Here is a 26,006-nt window from a genome sequence, read left to right as displayed (position 1 = left end):
TGGTATGACAATAATTAGTGTGAGGTCACGAGATGGTGGTGGGTGGTTTGTCGAGTGTGAGGTCGGAATTAATGGTTGGTTTGACGAGCATTTGAAAGTTTGAGATAATGAGATGGAGGTCGGGTGGTGGGTGGTTTGTCGAGTGTGAGTTTGGAATTAATGACTAGTTTAATGAGAATTTGAAAGTGTGATGTCACGAGATGAATGTGAGGTGGTGGTTAGTGGTTGGTTTGACATTGAATAAGAGGTCAGTGATCAATTGGGATTGGTTGTTGATTTATTGAAGTGGAAGTAAATGAGAGGTTGACTAAGATTGGTAAGTGGTTTGTCGAGGGATGGAGGCATATGAAAAAGTGTGAGTCACAATATTAGGGTTAGTGAGTGATTTACCAAAGGGATAAAGAGGCATATGAAAAAGTGTGAGTCACAAGATGAGGGTTAATTAGAGGGTTAGTGGTGGAGTTTTACGAGATATAAGAGGTGTGTCATCAATTGAGGTCAACTAAGATTGATGGGTGGTTTGCCGAGGGCATAGAAAATGCATATGAAAAAATGTGAGTCACAAGATGAGGGTCAATTTAGGGTTAAGTGGGTGACTAAGAGATAAAATATATGTTAATATTAAGTTTAAAATTAAATTTAATTTTACAAACTAAAACTAATTTTAAATTAATTAGATTTGAATAATCTTAATTTTATCTAAAATTTTTATAGATAAATAATATTATATATATATATATTCATACACGACATTCATGCTAGTATATATAATAATGTTTAAAGTCAACAAGACACCATAATAATCCACGTCATCAAACAATAATCTATGTCATTAATTAGGATAATATATTTAATAATTTTTATTATATATAATATATCTTATATCATTATTAATAGAAAGATTTGTATTCAAAATCTAATTTATAATATATATATATATACATAAAATTATAAAATTATTTTAACAATTATAAGTGATCTAGTGGTTAAAGTGTTAACAAAAAAAATAATTATTATATTATATGTGAGCGCACGAACATTGGTAGTTAAAACAAAAATGAGAATGTTGTCTTGAGTAACGCAAACATTGGTGAAAAAAATTTAAGGGTTCGTTTATGTAGGAAATGTTGACTTATGTAATACAAAGATTGGTGATAAAACCTAAGGATTCGTCCATGAAAGGAATATCGGCTTAGAGTAAAACAAACATTAGAGAAAAAGTCTAAGGGTTCGTCCTCGGAGAATGAATTAGGGCTTAGGATCCTTGCCAAAAATGTTTAAGAATGCATACTCGAATTTGGTTATTAAATAATTATAGATATAAAAACTAAGATAAATTGGTTAGTTGATTTTTTTAATATTTTTATTTTTTCAAATAAGTATATAATAAGAGAAGTGATAAAGAGAGAAAATTTGGGAGAATGAATGAGAAAGGAAACTATGTGTCAATATATCACGGAATGGAAAAAAGATAAAGGTGAGAAGAGAGAGAAGTTAGAGAATTAGACCCAATAGATAATTTATATCATTATTCAAAATTTAACTTACAAAAATATATATATATATATATAAATAAAATTATAAAATTATTTCAACAATCATAGGTGGTCTAGCTGTTAAAGGGTTAACATTTTATACTAAATATCATGATTCAAATCCCTCTAAAAAAGGTGATTATTATATGTGAGTGCGCGAACATTGGTAGAGTAAGTGAAAATGTTGTCTTAAATAACACAAACATTGGTGAGAAAACTTAAGTGTTTGTCAATAGAGGGAATGTCGGTTTGAGAAAAACAAACATTGGTGATAAAAAAAAAAACTAAGGGTTTATGCCTAAAGGTGTAATCGAAATCATTATAGATATAAAAACTTAAATGAATTAGTTATATGATTTTTTTAATATTCTTATTTTTTAAAATAAATATATAATAATAAGTAATATTAGACCCCAATAGAACTTTATATTCGAGGAGTAATTTGATTCAAAATTCAATGTTGAAGATTTGTTTTATCGAAACTATTTTTATTTCTACCTAATTAATGTTTTCAATTTATATGATTTTGGGTAGACTTAAAAAAATAACAAAATTTTTTAAATAAAACGAGTGGATAAAGGTAATTTTTGTCATATTTTTTAATAATTCGATAAAAAATATTGAATTAAATTATAAAGTCACATTTTTTACGTAATTTTTTTTCTTGAATTTTTATATTATTACTCGTGATTGCACCGACTAAATGCTAGATAATATAAAATAAAAAAAGTAATATAAATTTTAAGAGTAACAATTTATTTATTTAATATATAGATTACATAAATCATATTCCCTTCTACAACTTAAAACTCCCTTCATATAAATGTTCTTCTCCCCTTCACAATATTTTTCATCCTTCAATTGCCTCATTAACAATGGCCATCGTTTTCTTACCACTTACCATTCAAGCTCTTATTTCATTTATGGCTTTGATATCGGGTTTTCTCATTTTCAAGAGAAAGATGAAGACTTCAAGGTTACCTGCAGGTCTCCCACCCGGTCCCAAGCCATGGCCAATCATCGGTAACCTTGATTTGATGTTAAAGAATAAACCGTTTTACCATTGGATAAATAACACCATGTCTCAAATGGGCGTTGAGATCTTTTGCATCCGCTTAGGGAACATCCATGTGATCCCCGTTACATCTCCTGAGATTGCATGCGAGTTCTTGAAGAAAAACGACGCTGTGTTTGCTTCGCGTCCAATTGTCCTATCGGCCGAGGTGGTGAGTGGTGGATTTTCCGCGGTTACATTGACGCCTTTGAATGATCAATGGAAGAAGATGAGGCGTGTCTTGGCCTCTAGCATCCTTTCTCCTGCCACCCACCAATGGATGCATGATAAAAGAGCCGAGGAGGCTGACCAACTCATTCGATATGTCTACAACGTTATGAAGAGCAACAATGGTGTGGTGGATATCAGATTCGCTTCACAACACTATTGTGGGAATGTGATAAGAAAAATGATTTTCAACAAGAGGTTTTTCGGGAAAGAGGTTGTAAACGGAGGACCTGGAGTCGAGGATGTGGAACATGTGGCTGGCCTTTTTTCTATACTCAAATATACGTACTCTTTTTGTATTTCTGACTACATTCCATTTCTTCGACATCGGTTTGATCTCGATGGTCATGAGAAATTAGTAAGGCAGGCCAATGAGAGTGTTAGAAAATACCAGGACCCAGATATATACGCGAGGATTAAACAATGGAAGGAAGGAACACGAATTGTTAACGAGGACCTTCTTGACATGCTAATCACTCTAAAAGATGACGAAGGGAACACTCTATTGACGGCTGAGGAGATTAAATCCCTCGTTTTGGTAAGAAATTTAATTAATATTTGTTGAAATAATTTTGAAAATTGATCTCCCATTTGTTTGAAAACTTCATCATCAATGTCAAAGTGTTCACATTTATTGTACTAATAAATAGTTAATTTACACATGAATCCAGGAAATAACTGTTGCAACCGTTGACAACCCGTCAAATGCGGTTGAATGGGCTCTTGACGAAATGTTAAACCAGCCACATATATTCGTGAAAGCCCTTCAAGAACTAGACGAAGTTGTTGGAAAAGATCGGTTCGTCCAAGAATCTGACATGTCAAATCTCCATTACATTAGAGCTTGCATAAAAGAGTCTTTTCGAATCCATCCATTTGCACCTTTCAATCTCCCTCATGTGTCCACTCGTGACACCACAGTGGCTGGTTACTTCATACCAAAAGGAAGTCATGTTCTCTTGAGTCGTCCAGGTCTAGGACGAAACCCTAGGATTTGGGATGACCCTCTTCTGTTCAAGCCCGAGCGCCACCTTAAAGATGACAAGTCACAAGTGATCTTAAATGATCCGGATCTCCGTATATTCTCATTCAGCATAGGTCGACGTGGTTGTGCTGGAGTCAACTTAGGGACTACAGTTTCAGTGATGCTCTTAGCTCGACTTCTTCAAGCTTTCACATGGTCTCCACCACCAAACACTCCTTACATCAAGTGTGTTGAAGGTGCTAGTGAAATGCTTCCTTCCAAACCTCTTCTTGCCTTTGCAACGCCCCGTTTGGATGAGAAGATGTACTATTCACTATTCGAAAATTAGATATGCATGAGCTTTGGATTTCGTTATCAACAGGGTTATTGATGTTGCAAGGATTTGGTTACTAAGTTTCTTTCGAAAAAGTTCATAGTTTTATGTGAGTCTTAATCACATTGTGTAAATATATGCTGGAATAATGTTTCTTTTGTTTGTGTTCCATTAAGCAAGTGTGGTTCTAATGAAACTATGTCAAGATTATGATAATTCTTTTGTTCGGTTAAGTTTTTATTTTGAAATTCAAATATAATCAAACATCATCTCATTAATTCGATCTCCTATTAATTACAACGTTAATATCATTTAAATTAATTTAATTTTATCATTATATATTAAAAGAAGTTTTCTGTGTGCTTTCTTAAGATCAACAAAAAAAATCATTTTTTTTTTAAATAATTCAAAGTTTATTCAAATAAGTTTATCGAACAAACCCTTGCACAAAAATAATTAATGAGCTATATAATGTTTTCTTTAAGATAAGACAATAATTTAATAAAATTGAATTGTATGATTTGAAATTGAAAATATTTGAGTTAATGACTTGGACAGTTTGAGATGGATAAGTAATTTTAACATATTCATTGTTCTACAATAGTTTAATATTAATTTTTTTTTAAAAAAAAAAACTTAACTTCTTGAGACTTATAAACTTTATCCAATTTTATGTGGCACTCAAGGATGGCCATAAGCATATGCATATGTTGCATCACCACATGACCAATCCTGGCTAGCATGACTCCTTAATTGTCATGATTCCTTTTAATTAAAAATGTTTTAGTAAACTGTAAGTGAAGGGTTAAAAACTTTATAAAACATTTTTATTTTATTTTACCTGATTTTCTGAGGGAATAATCCTCTTTGACCCATATATATTTAATATATATAGATGGTTTGTTTTAAATAACATTATCTTTTCTTATTTTGTTCATAAATTGAGTTTTCAAAATGAGTAGGTTTCATTCCCTATATTTAAATCTTTTAGATTTAGAATGCAAAATTATAAATATGACTCTAGTTCCATATGATATAAATAATAACGGTTTAAATATAACGATAAAAATAATATAAAATACGAGTATTCACCTTTCATCAAACACACCCGAAATACAATAAAACTAACCATTTGAGAGCAATAATTAAAATATAAGTCAAATTACTCACAAACGAACAAACATAACCTAAAATTTAGCGTTAACGAACTTAAAAATCCATCCATAGTTTTTATAGTCTTATTTCTTCTTATCCCTATTTGTTGTATGTATCATTGTGTATTTAATTTATTTTGAAACATATCAAAGACCTTAGTATAAAGTATAAGTAAAGTCTAAGATATATAAAGTGTAAGTAAAGTCTAAGATATATAATTAGTGTGGAAACAATTATAATTATGCTTATAATTATAGAGTGCCCATTATGCCTGAAATGTTTATATATCTAAATAATCAATGTTGTCGGAATAATAAAATATGGATATCATTGTTCTAGTAAGATTAATTAAGTAAAAATTTATATTTTTAATTTAATTAAAATACTATTCATATAAGTTAAATATATGAAATCATATTAAAGGAGCTCAAGTCTAGTTCTTACAAAAAAAAATATCACAATTTATTTCCCTCTTCTTAACAATTTTTCACTTGTATATATATTAATTGTTTTTCAAAGCTCCAAAATTTTACTTCACTCAATTACCCTTCCATTCAAGAACCAAATAATATTTATTTACAAATATTTAAATAAATATTATAAATAACCTTTTAATCAAACTAAAAATTATATTTATAAAATATTAAGTGATATAGAGAGTTAATTAATAAATTAGTAAGAATGAGATATGAGGGATTAATTAGTCTTTTTTTTACATTGAAAAAGGTTAGCCAGGATTTTTATAGTTGGATACTTCGACTTTCATTTAGTTGTTTTAATCCGTATCCAACTCGTGAATTAATACTCATCGACACATATTTTATTAGACGTATAAACTAATAAAAATTCATTTAAACGTATATATACTATTAAAATTTGTCTCATTTAACCTCGGTTAATAATAGAGTTAACTTTTTTTAAAAAAATTTATATATTTCTTAATTAAATATTAATTTCTCCCTCTTTCTTTTTATAATTAATTAATTAACATATCTTTCTTTTTATTTATTTATAAATTAATTATTTTTTTTCACTTCATTTTTTTCTTCTGTAATATTTTTCTGAAAGTTTATTTTTTTATTTTTTTATTATTTAATTTCTCTCTTTAATTTTTTTTATTAATTAATTAATTATCTCTATTAAATTAATTTTTTTTTCTCCCTTCAATTTTTTCTTATGTAATATTTGTGTAAAAGTTTTTTTATTTTTTTATTTTTTTATTATTTAATTTCTCTCTTTATTTTTTTTATTAATTAATTAATTATCATATATCTATTTTTCTTCAATTCTCTATTCATATGTTAGCATTTAATAATTTAATTATTTTAATATTATTTTTTTTCTATCATTTCGCGTTCTTTCTATATAAGATTGATTATTTTAAAATTGTCTGGTCTCTTTCAAGAACTAATACTTGAATATTAAAATTACTTATCCCTTTCACAAGAAAAGACCATTAAATTTCGATAATAATAAATATTAACACCAAAAGAGTAATAATCAAGATTATACAAAAAAAAAAAGTAACTTATCGATATTTTTATTATTATTATAAATAGACAAATATTAATTAATTAATTAATAAAGAGAAAGAGAAAAAAATAATATTTAATTAAGAATATATAAATTCTAAAAAAAAACATATCTATTTATTAAAAGAGGCTAAATGTGCCAATTTTTGATATTACATACATTTAGATGTACTTTTATTAGTTCATACGTCTAACTGAACTTTTTTTTGTAGAAGTACATACGTCTAGATATGAATTTTTTTTTTCCAAAATTCTAACCATTAAATATGTTTTATTTATTTTTATTTTATAAAAGTAATGTTCAAAGAACTAAAAAAGTTAATAATTATTTTGAAAATTTTCTTAATCAATACATTTTTGCCAAATATATATATATATAATAATAATAATAATAATTAATTTTTAAAGTGTCCGATTTGCCGGGTCGAGAGTTCTGGTTAATTTGTATATGTATGTGAGAGTAAATGAATAATTGGGTCGGATCGTGAGTTGACCCGCCCACCCATAAACTTGAAAAGTAAATAAAATATAATATACACAAGTCTTGAACTTGCAACCTCACAATATAAGTTTAAAATTTTAACAAACTAGTTAAATATCACATTATATTTTAAAATCAACTAGGCTAATATATATATATATATATATATATATATATATATATATATATATATATATATAATGCTTAATTTTTTAAGTGTCCGAATTGCCGGGTTGAGAGCTATGCCTAATTTGGATATATGTATGTGAGAGTAAATGAATAATTATGTCAGATAGTGGGTTGACCCGCCCACCCATAATCTTGAAAAATTAAATAAAAAATGTGATATACACAAGTTTTGAATTTGAAACCCCACAATATAAATTTAACATTTAACCAACTAAACTAATATCACATAATATTTTAAAATCAACAAGGCTAATATATACATAATGCTTAATTTATATATATATATATATATATATATATATAAAAAATGATGTTTAATTTTTAAAGTGTCCGGATTGCCGAGTTGAGAAATGTGGTTAATTTGGATATATATGTGAGAGTATATAGATAATTGGGTCGGATTGTGGGTTGACCTGTCCATATATATACTTAAAACGGTTAAAAATAAAATTTAAAATACTATATGTGTGTTTCGAATTTACAACCTAACAAAACAAGTACAACCTTTTAACCAACGAGGCTAAGAACACTTTATATTTTAAATTCTACACTAAATTTGATGAACGCGAGACATTTAACATTATAAGTTCAACTTTTTAACTAACTGATATATATATATATATATAATGATGCTTAATTTTTAAAGTGTCCGGATTGCCAGGTCGAGAGCTGTGGTTAATTTGGATATATATATATATATATATATATATATATATATATATGTGTGTGTGTGTGTGAGAGAGTAAATAGATACTTGGGTCGTATTATGGGTTGACCCGCCCATATATATTTAAAACGATTAAAATAAAATTTAAAATGTTATATGTGTTTTTTGAACTTGCAACCTAACAAAACAAGTACAACCCTTAACCAATTGTGATTGTGATGTGATTTGCCGATGGATAATAGGCCGATATCAATTGAAAGTGGTTAAAAAAACTATGAGTTAAATATATTATTGACTAAAGTGCGAGGTCACGATATTAAATATTAAAAAAATATGAATCAAATATTTGATTAACCAAAATAAAAGTGTAAGGTCATGAGATTAGAAGTTCATTCAAACAAAAAAGTGTGATGAAATATGTGAGAAGATAAGTTATTTTATCGAAGTAAATAAAATATGGAATGAGAGCGTTCTATTTTTATTCTTGATTTATTAAGAATTTTAAACATTGAATACATATTATTATTATTCTTTTTATTAAATTTATTTTAATTATATTTTTATCTGTGTGCATAGCACGAGTATTTTCCTAATATTTATAGTGTCCGGATTGCCGGGTTGAGAGACTGTGATTAATTTGGATATGTATGTGAGAGTAAATGAATAATTTGAGTCGAATCGTGGTCTGCCCGCTCACCCATAAACTTAAAAAATTAAATAAATAATGTGATATATACCGGTCTTGAACTTGCAACCTCACAATATAAATTTAACATTTTAACCAATTATGCTTATAACACATTATAACTTAAAATAAATTCAAATTTGATGAACTTATACCATTTCTAATAATATAACTTTAACATTTTAAATAATTTATATATATAATGCTTAATTTTTAAAATGTCCGGATTGCCGGGTCGAGAGCTATGGTTAATTTGGATATATGTGAGAATAAATGGATACTTGGGTCGGATTGTGGGTTGACCCGCCCATAAACTTAAAACGGTTAAAAATAAAATTAAAAATGCTATAGGTATGGTTCGAACTTGCAACCTAACAAAACAAGTACAACCTTTTAACCAACTAGGCTAATAACATTTTATATTTAAATCCAACCTAAAATTTGATAAACGCGTGACATTTTAACAATATAAGTTCAACTTTTTAACTAACTAAACTATATATATATAATGATGTTTAATTTTTAAAGTGTCTGGATTGTCGGGTCGAGAGCTGTAGTTAATTTGAATATATGTGAGAGTAAATGAATACTTAGATCGGATTGTGGGTTGACCCGTCCATAAAATTTTTACCGTAATATTTTTTTCACGATTTTTTATATTATTACTCGTGCAAATGCACGAGATACATGCTAGTTAAAGTAATAATATTTAATTTGTTTATATAATTTATTATATATATATATAACATTATATATATATATAATTATTTTATATTTTAAAATTAATTTTAAAATTGATAAACGTTTGACATTTATAATAATATAACATTAACATTTTAAATGATTAAATTAATAATATTTAATTTATTTTAATTTATTATATATATATATATATATAAATTTTAATTAAAAAAGAATATATATGTATATGATTAATATATATATATATATATATATATATATATATATATATATAAATGATTTAAGAGAAAAATATATAAATTAATTATCTCAAAGAATATATCTTATACAATAAGATCATATGAAAAGTGAGTGATATATATTAATTACAAAGAATTTATCTATAAATGTTTGGAGTAATTATATAAATATAAATTAATTATAAAGAATTTACTTATATATATATATATAAATACTAATCTATATATATATAATAATACTTAATTTTTAAAATGTTCAAATTATTTTGGATATGTATGTGAGAGTAAATGAATAATTGGGTCGGGTCATGGGTTGACCTATCCACCCATAGTTTGAAAAATTAAATAAAAAATATGATATACACAAATTTTGAACTTGCAACATCACCGTATAAGTTTTAAATTTAACCAAATAGGTTAATATCATTTTATATTTTAAAATCATTTTTAAAATTGATGAACATATAAATTTTTTAATAATATAACTTTGACATTTAAAATAAATAAATTAATTAATAATATTTAATTCGTTTATATAATTTATTTTTTATATATAGCATATTATATATATATATATATATATATTTTGTTATATATATAAAACAAATTATATAAACAAATTAAATATATATATAATAAATTATATAAGCGAATTAAATATATAATAACTCTTTATATTTTAAAATAACTTTAAAATTGATGAACGTCATTTCTAATAATATAACTTTAACATTTTAAATAATTAAATTTATAATATTTAATTCGTTTATATAATTTATTTTATATATATAACATCACTTTATATTTTAAAATAAACTTCAAAATTTAGGAACGTTTTATATTTCTAATAATATAATTTTAACATTTTGAATAATTAAATTAATAATATTTAATTCGTTTATATAATTTATTATATATATTACATTTTAAATTAAGAAATATATATATATATATATATATATATATATATATATATATAATATGAGTGATTTGAGAGAAATTATATAAATTAATTATCGAGGAGAATTTATCTTATATAATAACATCTTATGGAAAGTGAGTGATATATATTAATTACAAAATTTACCTATAAATGTTTGGAGTAATTATATAAATATAAATTAATTATAAGGAATTTACTTATAAATGTGTGGATTAATATATATATATATATATAAATGCTTAAAAATGGATTACTGGGTCGAAAATTGTGATTATTTTGGTTATGTATGTGAGAGTAAATAGATAATTGAGTTGGGTATTGGGTTGATCCGCTCCCATAAATTTTAAAAAATAAATAAAAAAATGTGATATATACAAATTTTGAACTTCACATCTTAACAAACTAGCCTAATATTACTTTATATTTTAAAATCAACCACAAAATTAATGAACGTATCATATTTTAAATAATATAACTTTAAGATTTTAAACAATTAAACTAATAATATTTAATTCGTTTATATAATTTATTTTTTATATATATAACATTTTTTTATATATAATATCACTTTATATTTTAAAATAACTTCAAAATTAATGAATGTATATCATTTCTAATATTATAATTTTAATATTTTCAATAATTAAACTAATAATATTTAATTCGTTTATATAATTTATTATATATATATATATATATATAATTCTTAGTCATATCAATTATATATTTATACATAAATTTAATTATAAAAAGAATTCAATAATCTTAAGTGGTGTAATTATTATGTGTTCATCGCTGGCCTTAATTTAAATAAGTTAAGACTTTCTTTCTTTCCTAGATTAGATGGAGAGAATCCGCAAGTAGGAATGTTCATCTACATAATAAAGATTGAGGGGTCGAATTTCATCCGATGCAAATTTGTAATAATTATAAAGAGGGATTAATGAATATGTTGATTGATTGACAAAAGTAAGTTGTTAATTGGATGTGAATAATATTGTCGTTTGTCGAAATAAGTTGATAAAGCTCGGTAAAGAGGAGATGGTTGGGTAATATATAGAATATATTTGCTAACGAAAGTGACTTGGTAAGTGAGTTAAAATAAGATTGTTTGGTTGACCAAAAGCTCAGTAAAGAAAAGGGAATGTGTTGTTTGATTGACGAAAATGAGTCGGTAAGTAGGTGAAGATAAAATTGTTATTTTGTTTTTAACCGTACAAATATACGAAAATCTCGCAAATATTTTATAAAAGTTGATAAATTCAAAAAAAAAAAAAAAAAAAAAAAAAAAAAACTTTTGCAAAATATAGTTTTAAAATTTTTTTTTTTTTGACTAAATTGTCAAAAATCTCATACCAGATTGTTTGATTAGTTGATATCCTACAAGTCTGAATTTATCAGGACCACTCTCGTTCATTTATAACTCGTTCATTTAAAACCAAACGTGAATATAGTACTAAGGTATTGATGGATTATAACTTTTTTTTTTGTGAAATAGAAGGTAACCATTGATCAATTAACTGGTTATTTATTTAATTAACTATAATATTGAGTATTATTTTAACATGAATCTAGATAAATAGTCACACAATATAAAGATGGATTATATCAATCAGAATATAGAATGATATATCAAATTACATCATCTAGGTCTATAGACATTATATTAATTTTATAAAAAAACTAATAAAATAATGTCATTATCACAATGTTATAATATTGATATCTAAAAAAATATATTATTTTATATGATACATTATCAATTATTATTATGCATTTGAATTCTAATTCAAACTAGTGCTATGAATAATTTAGAACATTAAAAATCATGTGAAGATCATATATAAAATTGCAAACAAATAACATATACAAAGTAAGTTGTGACATAATTTATCACAAATTTAACATAAATGTAACTTAGAAAACAAGAACAAAATATGAATTTAATAACAAAATATAAAAACACAATCAATACATGTTAAAATGAACTAAGATAAATAATGATTTTAGGAACTATTAAGGTAACTGAAGTGATTAATTTAATTTAGGAAAAAAATAGTTGTTGCGGTATGTGTACATTGTAAGAAAGTGGAATCGGCGAGTCACATATTTTTTTTATTGTCAATGGTGGTTAGTATCTAAATTTTTTTTGGAGTATTATTGAGATTAATTGGATGATGCTGAGAAGTTTAGTTTGAGACATCTAATATTACAGACCTACATATTTGGGTTATCATTTTAATTATTTTTTGGTGGACTAGCTAGTTGGAGAGAAATCTTCGAACCTTCAATAATTGTAGTAATCTTATTCGTATCATTCATATAATATTATTATGACGTTTTTTTATTTTTGTTCCAGAAAGTCGGTGAAGTCGGTTAGAGAGTTATCATTTTCTCGAGGACTTACGAGCTAGATAACTCGACAACGTGGTTGTATTCAATTTATATTTTTATGTCATGTTTTATCATTGTGTGCTTAATAATTATTAATAAAAAGTAATTTTAAAATTTGGGATAAAGACACTTGAATAACCCGTGTTTTAAAAAATAGACATTTTACCCCGTGTTTAAAAAATACCTAAAAATTATATGTGCTTACCTATGACCAAATTTCGGTGATGGACGCTCATGTGACAATATGACATGACAATTGTTAGGATTGGGGACGCCCTTGGAGGACCGGGGTGTTTTCCGGTTTCTAGGAAGGGTGGCCGCTTACACAACACACAACTCTTTGGTGATAGTCCGGTTAGAGACTAAAACCGTTCTCAGCACTGCACAAACTGTCACAGACTCTTGAACCGGGTTCAAGGGCGGAAATGTCTGTTTCAGGTTGAAGCAACGTTTGCGACTTTAGATGATGTTTTAGGAGGAATCGGTTTTATGGAGGTGAGTGACCGGTTTTAGGAGTATGATTAGTCTGCGGTTTACGTTTAAGTAAACAAGAAATGAAAGCAAGAGAAGGAACACGAGACACGAGATTTGTTTATGGATGTTCGGAGCAAACCCTCCTACGTCACCCCTTCTTCTCAGGTTATGAGAAGGATCTCCACTAACTCTTTAGAGTTACAACAACACTGCCGGTCGAGCCCAACTTTGCTACTCGCCGGTTACACCAAACTCACACTTTGATGTAATGCAACAACACAACTCAATAACACACAAAAGGCTTCCGGTTTTAGACACACCGGTTTTTGGAGTATAAGACTTTATCTCTCTAGAATTTAATGCTTTTACAACTCATTAACTATTTTCTGAACTTCTTCGAACTGCCTTGAATGAAGACGATCCGTCTTCCTTTTATAGCTGAAAGTAGCCAACAGTTACTTTCTTCTCTCTCTTGCGGATTGGTCGATCATTATCACGCCTGTTTGCAGAGAGGTTGCTTGCACGCTTCAACTTTCTCAACACCTGACATTCATGCAGGTGACTCTGAGCATAGGATGACATAGCCGGTTTTTCAAATTGTGACACGTGTTGAACATCCACTACCGGTTGTCAGCATCGGATCAATAAGGCATCATTGCTTTCCTCGCATGCTTCTGATCGGATTCGATCTTCTTTTATTCTTTCAAGACACGTTTCTTCCGTCATGGTACGTCACTCTTTGAATTTTGAATCTTCTGACTTTTGTTCTGAACCATCCGGTTTTTGTGTCTTTTGCAGTATCATCCGGTTGGAGAGTATAATCTTTCTTCTTCGTTAACCGGTCGCTTTGAAAAGGTAGAACCGTTCCTCTGATCTTTGACTTGATCACTCGAGGCTGGTTTCTTTGAAGTAGTAGCAACCGGTTTTTGATGCCCCAACCGGTTCATACGGTTTTTAGAAGTACCTGCACATGAAGATTAACCTCTATTTAGTTCGTCTGGCCGGTTCCAAAATTAATCTACTTAATTTTTCTATCAATTTCTCCCTTTTTGATTATTTAGAATAAATATTCAAAAATTGTAATGTATGGCCGGTTCCAAAATTAATCTTCTTAATTTTTCTATCAATTTCTCCCTTTTTGATTATTTAGAATAAATATTCAAAACATGTAATATATGGCCTGTTTAAAAATTTGCTTAGTAGCCAGTTTAGAAAAATTAATCTACTTAATTTTTCTATCAATTTCTCCCTTTTGATTATATGAATAAATATTCAAAAGTTGTAATGTATGGCCGGTTTAAAAACATGAGTTTGATTGTTTTTTAGAGAAATATGTTAGAACCTATTAGAAAGAACAGAGTAACCAAGTTTCTGAAACAGAATAAAGCATAATTGTTCAAGGTAAAGAAATAAAGAGGTTTAGGGCTTGGATGATCCCCCCTTGTGTTGCTATTTTTCTTGCTCCTTCTCCAACCGTCTTCTTTCTTCTTCTTGCCTTGCTCTGTGTTCTCTAGCACGTCTTTCGGCATCGATCAGCACACCGGCCCATACACTTGAATGACCGGTGCCCTTATTCTTGAGATCGAAGTTGGCACAAACTGGCTTTGGTGGTGGAGGCGGTGGAGCATTTGGAGGTCTGAAGCTTGGAGTTGCTGTGGATTCTCCGGTTGTCCTTTTCTTCCGTTGATTGAGTTCCTCCGAATCTTCTTCTTCTTCCTCATCAAGCGGTTGTGCATTTATCACGACTGGTAAGGCTGTTTTCTGTTCTGCCCTCTTCATCACATTCTTAACTGCACTTCGCTTTTTCTTGTTCCTTGTATTCATGGAGTGGGACGGTTGAGCCAGAGAGAGTTCCTGGGCGTTGGCCTGCTCTTCCTCGTTGCATTGTTGGGCAAGCGCATAGTCTTTATCTTCAGTCTCCTTCTGTAACCGTTCCCTTTCTATCTCTTCCTCTTGCAGTTTCTTTGCGGTTTCAGCATCCTTTTCGATTTGCGTCAGAGTTGTGGTGTCTTGAACCTTGGACATTTCCCCGATTTGAATTGCCATTGCTTGCAGCATGTCCAAAAGTGGAGCGGTTGCGGCTTTGACGGACTCGGCAATCATGGTTTTTACTGTTGTCTGCATGGTCGTGTCCATCATGGTTTGTAAAGAATTTGACAGTTTATCTTCAGCCACTGCAATTCTTTCGTCGGTTACGGCTTTAAAATTTCCAAGGCATGAGTCAACTGTTTCAGCCATTGCTTGCTTGATTTGATCTATTTCCAGAGCTTTGACCGGTTGAGAGGTTTCTTGTTCCAGGTTTTCAGAGGTTCCGGATGTCTCACTACTTATAAAAAATGACTTACTTTGATACAACTCGGCATTGTTGAATTGACGTTGGCAACTTTTCCACCATTGCATGTCAAGACGATCAAGATTTCGCACAAGCTGTTCTCGTACCCCCAAGAAATCGTTCGGCCATCCTCATTTCAATCGGGTTTAGCGTCTTTCCTTGGGTTCCTTGAAACGCATTCTCAACTGCCTGTAACCGAGCATTTTCAAGGATTACCGGAGCTTTGTCAAACGCCGGTTGGATTAGGTTGGTGTTAGCCAAAGTAAGTGCCCTTTCTTCCAGCTGGATGAGCTTGTCCCATTGTTTGTTGCCACTGAAACCTGGAAGCATGTCGGATAACTTGGTTTCGCATCGGAGCTTCACCCACAAGATGTATGGCGCTAGCGCATCACTTGCCCCTTTGTTCATGTCTTGAATGAGCTCCTCGAAGATCTCATTTTCTTGCTCTATGGTGTATGGAATATCGTCCCCGGTTATGGCTTCATGTTGAGGATTGGTTTGCAGCGTGCCTGTTCCGGTTTCCGTTGTTTCTTCAATGAGAATGCCTTTGCCTTTGTTTATCGGAGTTGAACCTTCAGGTGTTGTGGCTGGCTGGTTTTCTGAGATCATCTTCCCTCCTGCGGAACCGGAAGGTTCCTGTTCTTCAATATTTCTCTCCTGAGCCGGAGGTGCAATTTCTGTTGTGTTGGCCGTCTCATCGACCGGTTGTGCTTCATTCTGATCAGGTATTTCAACCTGATCATCTGGCTTTCGACGACTTGAAACATCGTCCTCTTCGGTTTCTCTTGTGATCTCTTGGACCACATTCTGAATTGCTTCTGAGGTATTCAAGCCCACATCGGCCAATACCTCTTCAACTTGCTTACTGGGTGACTTGGAGGTTGCAGAGTGAACATTTGCCTCTGCCTCCTCCTTTGAGTTTGACTTGTTCTCCTTGCTCCTCGAAGATTCGGTTTGCCTTGGAGAATTGGATGGGATGGGAACTGGAATAACGGTGTTGATGGGGATGGGCTGAAAGACATCTGCGGTTCTTTCCGGTTGATTGTCCGAGGAAAGCGTTTTCTCGGAGTCCGCCGGTTTCTTTGAGCTTTTCTTTGCAGATACTTTCTTCCTCCTCTTCGGTTCTGGTGGAACTTCTGCTTCAACCGCTTTTCTTGACGGTTTCTTCTGTCTGGTTTCTTCTTCAGCTGGAACCGATGAACTAGCTCCCTTGGATGATTTAGTCTTTGAGGATTTTGGTTTGATCGTCTTCTCCGGTTTTTCGGTCATTGACTCTGAGTCAAGAATGTTGGAGATCGGAAGCGGTATGCCTTCACCTAGTTCCACATTAAGGAACTCAAGAATTTTGACGATTTGCATAGCATAGGCCTGCACCCGGCCATCTTTCTTTATCACCATTTGGCAGAATTCCTCATATATGACGTACCCCCAGTCTATCTTGTCGCCGCGGACAATAGCTAACAACATTCTGAGCTTAAATTTTGTGAGGTTATCGAAATTACCTCCCCTTCCTTGGAGTGATTTGGCGATGACGGTCACTAACCATCTGTATTCCGGTTTTAGCTTGATCTTCCGGCTGGAGTGGATCACCAGATCCTGACCTGAGAAAGATACAACCAACCGGGCAGCATTTGATTCTGCTTCGGTTAAATCGTTCTTTAGGTCCGAACTTGTGTTGGGCAGACCAAGTGCTTCCGCAAAAATCTCTTCGGTGATGAGAACGGCCTTCCCGTTGACAGTCGCCGAGATCTTCCTCTTCGACAGCGTCGCCGTCGCTAAGAACTCCGTCACCGCCGCCGGATGAATAGTGAACGGACCAGAAAGGAACTTCTCCAACCCAGATTCTCGTAGAAGTTGAAGAACAGCCTTGTTCTTGTCGTCAGCATGCTCGTCAATATCTGCGAAATCTACCTGCAACATCCATTGAAATGGAGCTTTGCCTAGATCCATGATGTTTTGGAAACGAAAAGATGAAGAACGATGATGATCGGAGAGAGGAAAGCTTTGAAGTTCTGGAAATTTTTAGAGAGAGAAAGCACATGTGTTGAATGGGCTGATTTGAGTTTATATAGATGGCGGTTCCAAGCGGTTTTGAAGATGAACCGTCAATTTGATGTTTTGGCGCCAACTTTCCCTCCAAAAAGTTAATGCCGTAACTTTCGGCGGTAAAAACGGAAATTCGATGGGCGGTAAATTTTGAGAGGTAAAACTGTGGGCGGTTAAGTTTTTCAAGTTTGCATTTTTGCTCGAAGTTCCGGTTTCTCTTGAAGTCTTGTTAACCGGAGATTGTTAAGTTAACTTTAAGTTTTTTGTGTAAGTTTGAAAAACCGGAAGGAATAATGTGAATGGAAAAAACCGGAGACTTTTTAAGAGTTGAAATATTTCATTAATACGGGAAAGGAAATGATTAACATAGGAGCGGTTCTGGTCGTACAACAAAATGACCAAAAACCGGAAAGAAAACGAAAAGAAAGAGAATTATTCAGTAAACCATCCTCCTTCCAACCTCCTTTCATACCACTTCTCCATGGTGTTTTGAGGAGACCGTTCCTGAATTCTTAACACACATTTATAGATCATATCTTTAGTGATGGTGTTGAAGGATCCAACCGGAACACCTTTTCCAAGGTTGCGACGCTTGGACATGAGAAACCGGGTGATCTGAGGAGCGTAGCTGATCCTTCCTCTTTTACCGGTCATAAGCTGCTTCAGCTTATTGAAAAGATAGGATGCCCAGTTGATGGCGGTTTCGCGGATGATGACTATCATAATATCGAATGCCTCCCGGCTGTAGTTCTGATTGGGCATTCGGCCTATGATAGACCTTTGGACCAAATCGTGAAAGACTTGGTAGTGAGGAGCGAGATCTTCTTTCTTCCCAAAGTCCTTAACAGGAGTGTATGAAGAAGAGAAGATCTTGAAAAAGGTTTCCTTAGCCGGTAAATACGGCGTCGGAAAATCGGAGAAACCTTCCGTTGGAAGGTGAAAGAAGGTGGCAAATTCCTCCTCAGAAAACTGGAGGAACTGACCGTCGATGATGGTGCGAATGCTGCCATCATCCAAAACATGACCGTTGTTGTAGAATTCGCACACCTCCTCCACGAGGATGAGGTCAGAACCCTTGAGAAAGCCTTGCAGGCCAGACTCTATGACATGCTGAAAAATGCAGTCATAGTAGTAACTGTGTTTGATATCCTCAAAGTCAATGATCAAAGTGTTTCTTATCTCGGCAGACATGGCGATGAGTAGTGAAGAAGGTTTGAGAGAGTTCTTGAGCTTTCGAGTTTTTAGAGAGAATAATGCTTGAAGGCGTGTTTTGAAAAATGGAAGTTGAGTCCCTTTTTATAGCCTGGAGTGAATGAGAGCATTTAATGAGAGGATTTGAAAAATCTAGCCGTTTATGCTTAGTCATTAATGTTTTTGTGATTTTCCAAGAGAATAAAAGCAAGTCTTGTCAAATCAAGTCAGGCATGCTTTTTGATAATGAGAATTTATGTTTCCAAGAGTGATACGATTTATTTTGATACGACGCATTGAATATTTTAGATTTTGACTTGGAAAGGAAAGAAATCTGATTCATTAATTGGAGTACGAAACCGGTAGTACAGCAAAAGTACCGGTTTTGTAAAGAAACGATAAAAGAAAAGAGGAAGGACAGGTTTAGACATTTGATGACTCAGCCGCTTGAGCATTTGAAGCCTCAGCCGCTTGAATTCTTCTGGCTTTAACCGCTTCCCACCGGTCGATCATCTCTTGTACTCTTTCTTTGGTGAGCACGTGCCTTGGGTGAAGAGTGACGAAGGCTCCGGAGTGGATGTCCAGACTTGCACAGAAACCGCTCAGCTGAGGAGCATAGCCGGTTTTGTTGGAGAGAAGCATCTTCTTCAGGTTACTGAAGATGATCCAGGACCAGTTAACCGGTGTCTCAACCGTTACTGCGATCATCATCTCGAAGACCCTTTGAGTGTAATAGTAACTTTTCTCTCTGCACAAGACAGATTTTCCCAGAATCTCGCAGAGAATCTGGTACTTGTGAGAAAGTTGACTCTTAGCACCCCAGGGTTTAACCGGGATGTCAGATCCAGAGAACCGGCGACACATTTCTTCCATTGTCACCGGAGAATAGATTAGGTCGGTTACCCCTTCGTTGGGTAAACCGCAATATACAACGAAATCCGTCTCGCTGAATATGAGTTTTTAACCGTAGACCTGTGCAACGAGTATATCTCGATGCACCTCTTTCGCGGTTTCAAACAGTTCTTCGACTACAAGGTAGTCGATGATGAACCTGTTTTCAAGAAAACTTCTTAGCCCACTCCTTTCTATGGCTAAGAACATTTCCTTTACTTCATGATCCTCATATTGGTAGATTGATTCAAAATCTGCCAATAGGATTTTCTTGGCTAGGGAGTTGGTATTCATGTTTTTGAGAAAGAGAGAATTTTATCTCAAGAATTAAACTTGTGAATAGTGAACTTGTGATGTTTTGAAAAGGATTAAGGATGGTTTATATAGCCCGGGGATTAGGCTTGGTCTTTAATGAGGTTAAGCATGCCTGATGATGTCATCAGCTATTTAATAGACTTAACTTGTTGAAGTAACTAATGGTTATTTTCAAGGTAAATCTAATAATTACTAAGATAGAAATGATGAAAAATATCTATTGACAAGATGTAAGTCTCCCTCTCTTGATGATGGACACATGTCGTCATCTCGATTGTGGTAGACTTGTTTTAATTAATTACAGGCTTCATTTTTCAAAACATGCACGAAAACTCAGTCAGTCATTTCAGGTTAACCGGAAAAGTTCATTTCATCAGACCAGAGTGCATATGTACTAAGCGGTTTTCCATGACCGATTTTAGTAGGATATTTCCATTTATGAAGAAGAGTTGATTAATGTCAACAATTGTTCAACTTTGGATTTGTTTCATCCACTTCAACCTGGTTATTTCAACCGTATAGTAAACATACATTTGATTTGAAATAATGAGGTAATCGGGCATAACCGGAGACTTCCTCCCGGTTAGCATATTTGATTTATTAATGGCCTATTTTAATATGGTTTGAGAAGTGATAGCTTCTCCCTGAACACATATCCCGGTTTTATATACAAGCATGCATTATGATTATATCAATTGATTAAGATTAGTAAGACCCAAGATATTTCGAAAATGTGAAAACTTAGCTTCCTGTAGCAGTTTCGTGAAGATGTCCGCTACTTGTTGCTCGGTCGATACATATTCCAGCCGGATGTGTTTCTCCTGAACATGCTCCCGGATGAAATGGTGTCGGATGTCGATATGCTTTGTTCTTGAGTGCAACACCGGATTGTATGTGATCGCTATGGCGCTGGTGTTGTCACAGAAGATTGGAGACTCCTTGGCTTCTATTCCGAAGTCCCTGAGTTGCTGTTGAATCCAGAGGAGTTGTGCACAGCAGCTTCCAGCCGCTAAGTACTCCGCCTCTGCGGTTGAAGTTGCAACGGATGTTTGTTTCTTGCTGCTCCAAGTGACTAACCGGTCACCCAGAAACTGACAGGTTCCACTTGTACTCTTTCTGTCGATTTTGCATCCCGCGTAATCGGCATCTGAGTAGCTTATTAGATTGAAGCTCGAATCTTTTGGGTACCAAAGTCCCACTTCTTGAGTTCCCTTCAGATATTTCAAGATTCTTTTAGCCGCCGTATAGTGAGATTGCTTTGGATTTTTTTGGAACCTTCCGCACACTCCAACCGCAAACAGGATATCGGGTCGACTGGCTGTGAGATACAGCAGCGATCCGATCATTCATCGATATGCTGTAATGTCAACGGCTTGACCATCATCATCTTTGTCCAGCTTCACGGAAGGACTCATTAGCGTAGCCGCTTCGGCACATGTATCCATCCTAAATCTCTTCAGCAGTTCGGCTGTATACTTCGGTTGGTTTATAAAGATTCCGGCTTCCATCTGCTTAACCTGAAGTCCTAGAAAGAAGCTCATTTCTCTCATCATACTCATTTGAAATCTATCAGTCATCATTTTTGAAAATTTGTCACATAACTTTGGATCGGTTGACCCGAATATGATATCATCAACATAAATTTGAACAAGTAGAATTTGCTCCTTTCTTTCAAATTTGAAAAGGGTTTTGTCTACTGAACCTATTGTAAATTTGTGATCAAATAGAAATTGTGTCAAAGTATCATACCAAGCTCTTGGAGCTTGTTTCAAACCGTAAAGGGCTTTATTCAGCCGGTAAACGTGATTTTCATGTTATGGATTTTTAAAACCTGGAGGTTGATTTACATACACCTCTTCATTTACCTTACCGTTTAGAAAAGCGCTTTTAACATCCATTTGATAAACTTTGAAGTTTTTAAACGCTGCATATGCTAAAAATATTCTAATGGCCTCAAGTCTAACTACAGGGGCAAATGATTCTTCAAAATCAATGCCTTCTTCCTGTTTATAGCCTTGAGCCACTAACCGGGCTTTGTTCCTCATAACTAAACCGTCTTCATTGAGTTTATTTCTGAATACCCATCGTGTGCCTATAACCGGTTTGTTTTTCGGTCTAGGAACTAGGTACCAGACTTTATTTCTCTCAAACTCGTTTAATTCCTCTTGCATTGCCAAGATCCAATCTGGATCTGACAGTGCTTCATCCACCTTTTTCGGCTCAATTTGTGATATGAAAGCAGAGTTTCCATAGTGATCCAAATTTTGTTGCCTAGTTCGGACGGGTGAGGATATGTTACCTATTACTAGTTCAAGAGGATGATTTTTGTTCCTTCTGAGGTTAATCCGAGACGTGTCTACCAAGCTTTCGGCTGGCTGATCAAGGTTAGACTGATCGGTAGGTTGAACAGAGTCAGATCGACCGATTTCTTCAGTAGAAACTGAAGCGTCAACTTTCTGCGGTAAAGCAGCTTGATCAGGCTGAATTTCAACATCAACCGCTTGGTCCTTGACAAAGCGTCTAAAAACCGGAACCTCGTCTTCATCATCAGAATAGATATTGAAATTTTCCATTCTGTTGTGAAGGTCGAAGGGTAATGCAGTGTTTCGCTCAACCGATTCATCGAAAACAACGTGTGCGGTTTCTTCAACTGTTAAAGTCCTAGTATTGTATACTCTGTAGGCTTTACTCACAGCTGAATATCCCAACATTATTCCCTCATCGGATTTAGCATCAAAAGCGGTCAAGTAGTTCTTGCCGTTATTGTGAACAAAGCATTTACTACCAAAAATTCGAAAATACCGTACGCTTGGAATTTGATCAAAATAAATTTCAAAAGGAGTTTTCGAAAACCGTTTAGTCACTAGAGATCGATTTTGTGTATAGCAAGCGGTGTTGATAGCTTCAGCCCAAAACTTTTGAGCGATACCCGAATCGGCTATCATTGACCTTGCGGCTTCCTTGAGAGTTCGGTTTCTTCTCTCAGCCAGGCCATTTTGTTGAGGAGTTCTGGCACTAGACAACTCGTGCCTAATACCGGAATCATCAAGAAAAGTAGTTAAATTACTATTAATAAACTCAGTTCCTCTATCACTTCTAATTTTGTTCACTCGAATAGATTTTTCATTTTGTATTCTCAAAATCAGTTTAATCAAGTTTGGAGCTGCTTGATTCTTAGAAGCTAGAAAAGTAACCCAAGTAAATTTAGAGTAATCATCAACAACTACCATAGTATAATGCATGCCTCCTAAACTAGTTACTTTAATCGGACCAAACAAATCCATATGCAAAAGTTCTAAACATCTTTCAGATTGATAATTTCCTTTACTTTTAAAAGATGATTTCACTTGTTTTCCCATTTGACATGCGTCACATACTTTATCTTTTGAAAATTTAACGTTTGGAAAACCGTGAACTAGTTCCTTGGAGCAAATGAAATTAATTGTTTTGAAATTCAAGTGATTTAACCGTTTATGCCAAAGCCAGTTTGGATCATTTCCGGCTATCATACACACAGGTTTTTCGAAATCAGTTTTCCAATTTACTTTGTAAATGTTTCCTATCCGGTTACCGGTTAGCAAAGTGTCATTATTTTGGTTTTTGACCAAGCATGAGTTTTTATGAAATTCAACTTTGTAGCCCACATCACACATTTGGCTTATGCTTAACAGGTTAAAGCTTAGGTTTTCTACCAATAGCACATTATTTATGGATAGATCACCATGGACAATCTTACCCTTGCCCACGGTTTTACCTTTTGAGTTATCCCCGAATGTGATGAATGCTCCGGTTTCGTACTTGATGTCGGTCAGTAGCTCCTTGTTTCCGGTCATGTGCCTTGAGCATCCACTGTCCAAGTACCATTCAGAATTCTTCAACCGGTTGCTCCTCCTAACCTGCAACAAACAATTATTTACACCTTTTTGGTACCCACATTTAGTTGGGTCCATGGTTTATTAGTCCCTTTGGGATCCAGACTTGAATAAGTCGGATCACTTTCCCGGTTATTGTTTTGATAATATTTGGCTTAACTTCTTGGCCGTTGCTCAAGAATGCCTTATGTGGTGATGGACTTCTTTGATGTCGAGTTTTATTTGTTTTACTTGGTTTCCGGTTGGCTTTCCTTCTCTCAGGATGAAGCCATTTTTCAGATTCGTTAGGACCTACATACTTAAGCGTTTCTTCCGGTTTTAGGTTATTTTCGGTTTGTGAACTTTTGACAAATTTTATAAATGGAAGATTATTTTTCGTTAGTTTCATCCCGTTGGATTGTTTTGTTTCATTTTGTTTACTTGGTTCATAGCCGATACCATATCTACACTTCGGATGTCTTTTATAGTTACACATTTGTTTCACTGCTTGACGTGATCTCTCCCACGCAGCCGTGACGTACATTGCTCGTTCATCGGTTTCGGTTACCGGTTGAACTGTCTTCTCATTATCGGAGAATAGTTCATCCGGTTCATACGTTTCGATTTCACATGTTTTATCGTTTTCATCATTTATTTGTTCGGTTTTAGGTTCTACAGGTGTTGGTATATACGCAGATATATTTCTGAACTCAGCAACCATTTGGTTGAGTGCAGAAACTAGATCTTCTTTAGTAAACTCATCAGAAGAGAAATCAAATACCTCTTCGTCGTTTGCCATGAAGCAGGTTACTTTCTCTTCACCATCTTCATTATCAGAGTATGCCCACTCGCTTCCACCGTCGGATGCAATGAGTGCTTTTTGAATCTCCTTTCCTTCATCAGCATGTTGATCATCGTTTCTTCGATAGTCGTTTCGTTGGTTGTTGTTGTTTCCCCGATAATTGTTTCCTTGATAATTGTTTCCTTGATACCGGTTGCCTTGATAGTTATTCCCTTGATAATTATTTCCTTGATAGTTTCCTTCCGGTTTTCTATCGTCTCTTCTTGGTTTTCTACACTCTGACCTGAAATGTCCAAAACCATCACAGTTATAACATCTCTTGTTTGATTTATCTACATAGTTATAATTAAAATCATTATTAGATGGTGGCTGGCTCTTCTTCATGAATTTCCCGAATTTCTGGGCTAGCATCGTCATCACATCGTCGGTTATTTGATCAGTGTTTTTGACTGGAGCCGGTGCGGTTGATACTGGAGCCGCCGGTTCCACAGATGTGACCAAAGCTCTTGTTGCGGTTGATGTAGATGCTTCATCTTCGATCCGAGACTTGATCTCGAATTCGTAGGCTTTCAAGTTCTCAAACACATCATGCAACTTCATCTTCCCAAGGGTGCTTGATTCCCTCATCACCATGGTCTTGATATCCCACGTGCTTGGCAAAGATCTTAGAGCTTTGATGATCACTTCTCGGTTGTCATACTTCTTTCCGAGTGTCTGAAGCTCGTTTACTACGCTGGTGAACCGGTTGCTAAATTCCTTCATGTTTTCTCCCGGTTTCATCCATATGTTTTCATACTTCTGCGTAGCTACCAAGATTTTGTTCTCCTTGGTTCTTTCGTTTCCCTCGTGGATCTGAATGATCGTTTCCCAAGCTTCCTTTGCATTTTCACACTCTGATATTTTGTTCAAAGTGTTGTTATCTATAGCCTTATAAATATGCCTCATGCAATGGTTGTCCAGGTTGCTTCTTCTCTGATCTTCACTCGTCCATAGGCTTTCCTC

At 33.2% G+C, this 26,006-nt stretch overlaps 1 protein-coding gene across 1 annotated transcript; it reads left to right on the top strand.

The window, feature by feature from the left end:
* The first annotated feature begins 2,480 nt into the window (after positions 1–2,480).
* LOC124936696 (tyrosine N-monooxygenase-like) lies at positions 2,481–4,179 on the top strand. Its single transcript, XM_047477214.1, has 2 exons — positions 2,481–3,355; positions 3,489–4,179. Exons 1-2 carry the CDS (start codon positions 2,498–2,500, stop codon positions 4,128–4,130), a joined length of 1,500 nt encoding a protein of 499 aa, XP_047333170.1. The 5' UTR covers positions 2,481–2,497; the 3' UTR covers positions 4,131–4,179.
* Positions 4,180–26,006: the final 21,827 nt, after the last annotated feature.

The sequence above is a fragment of the Impatiens glandulifera genome, chromosome 4 (genome assembly GCF_907164915.1).
Source record: "Impatiens glandulifera chromosome 4, dImpGla2.1, whole genome shotgun sequence".
Taxonomy (NCBI): Eukaryota; Viridiplantae; Streptophyta; class Magnoliopsida; order Ericales; family Balsaminaceae; genus Impatiens; species Impatiens glandulifera.
This window is presented reverse-complemented; position numbering and strand designations above follow the sequence as displayed.

Excerpts from the sequence above, each read along its gene's own strand:
- LOC124936696 (XM_047477214.1), top strand. The coding sequence starts at position 2,498 with ATGAAGACTTCAAGGTTACCTGCAGGTCTCCCACCCGGTCCCAAGCCA. Across the intron at positions 3,356-3,488 it reads AGATTAAATCCCTCGTTTTG|GAAATAACTGTTGCAACCGT; the intron begins GTAAGAAATTTA and ends ACATGAATCCAG.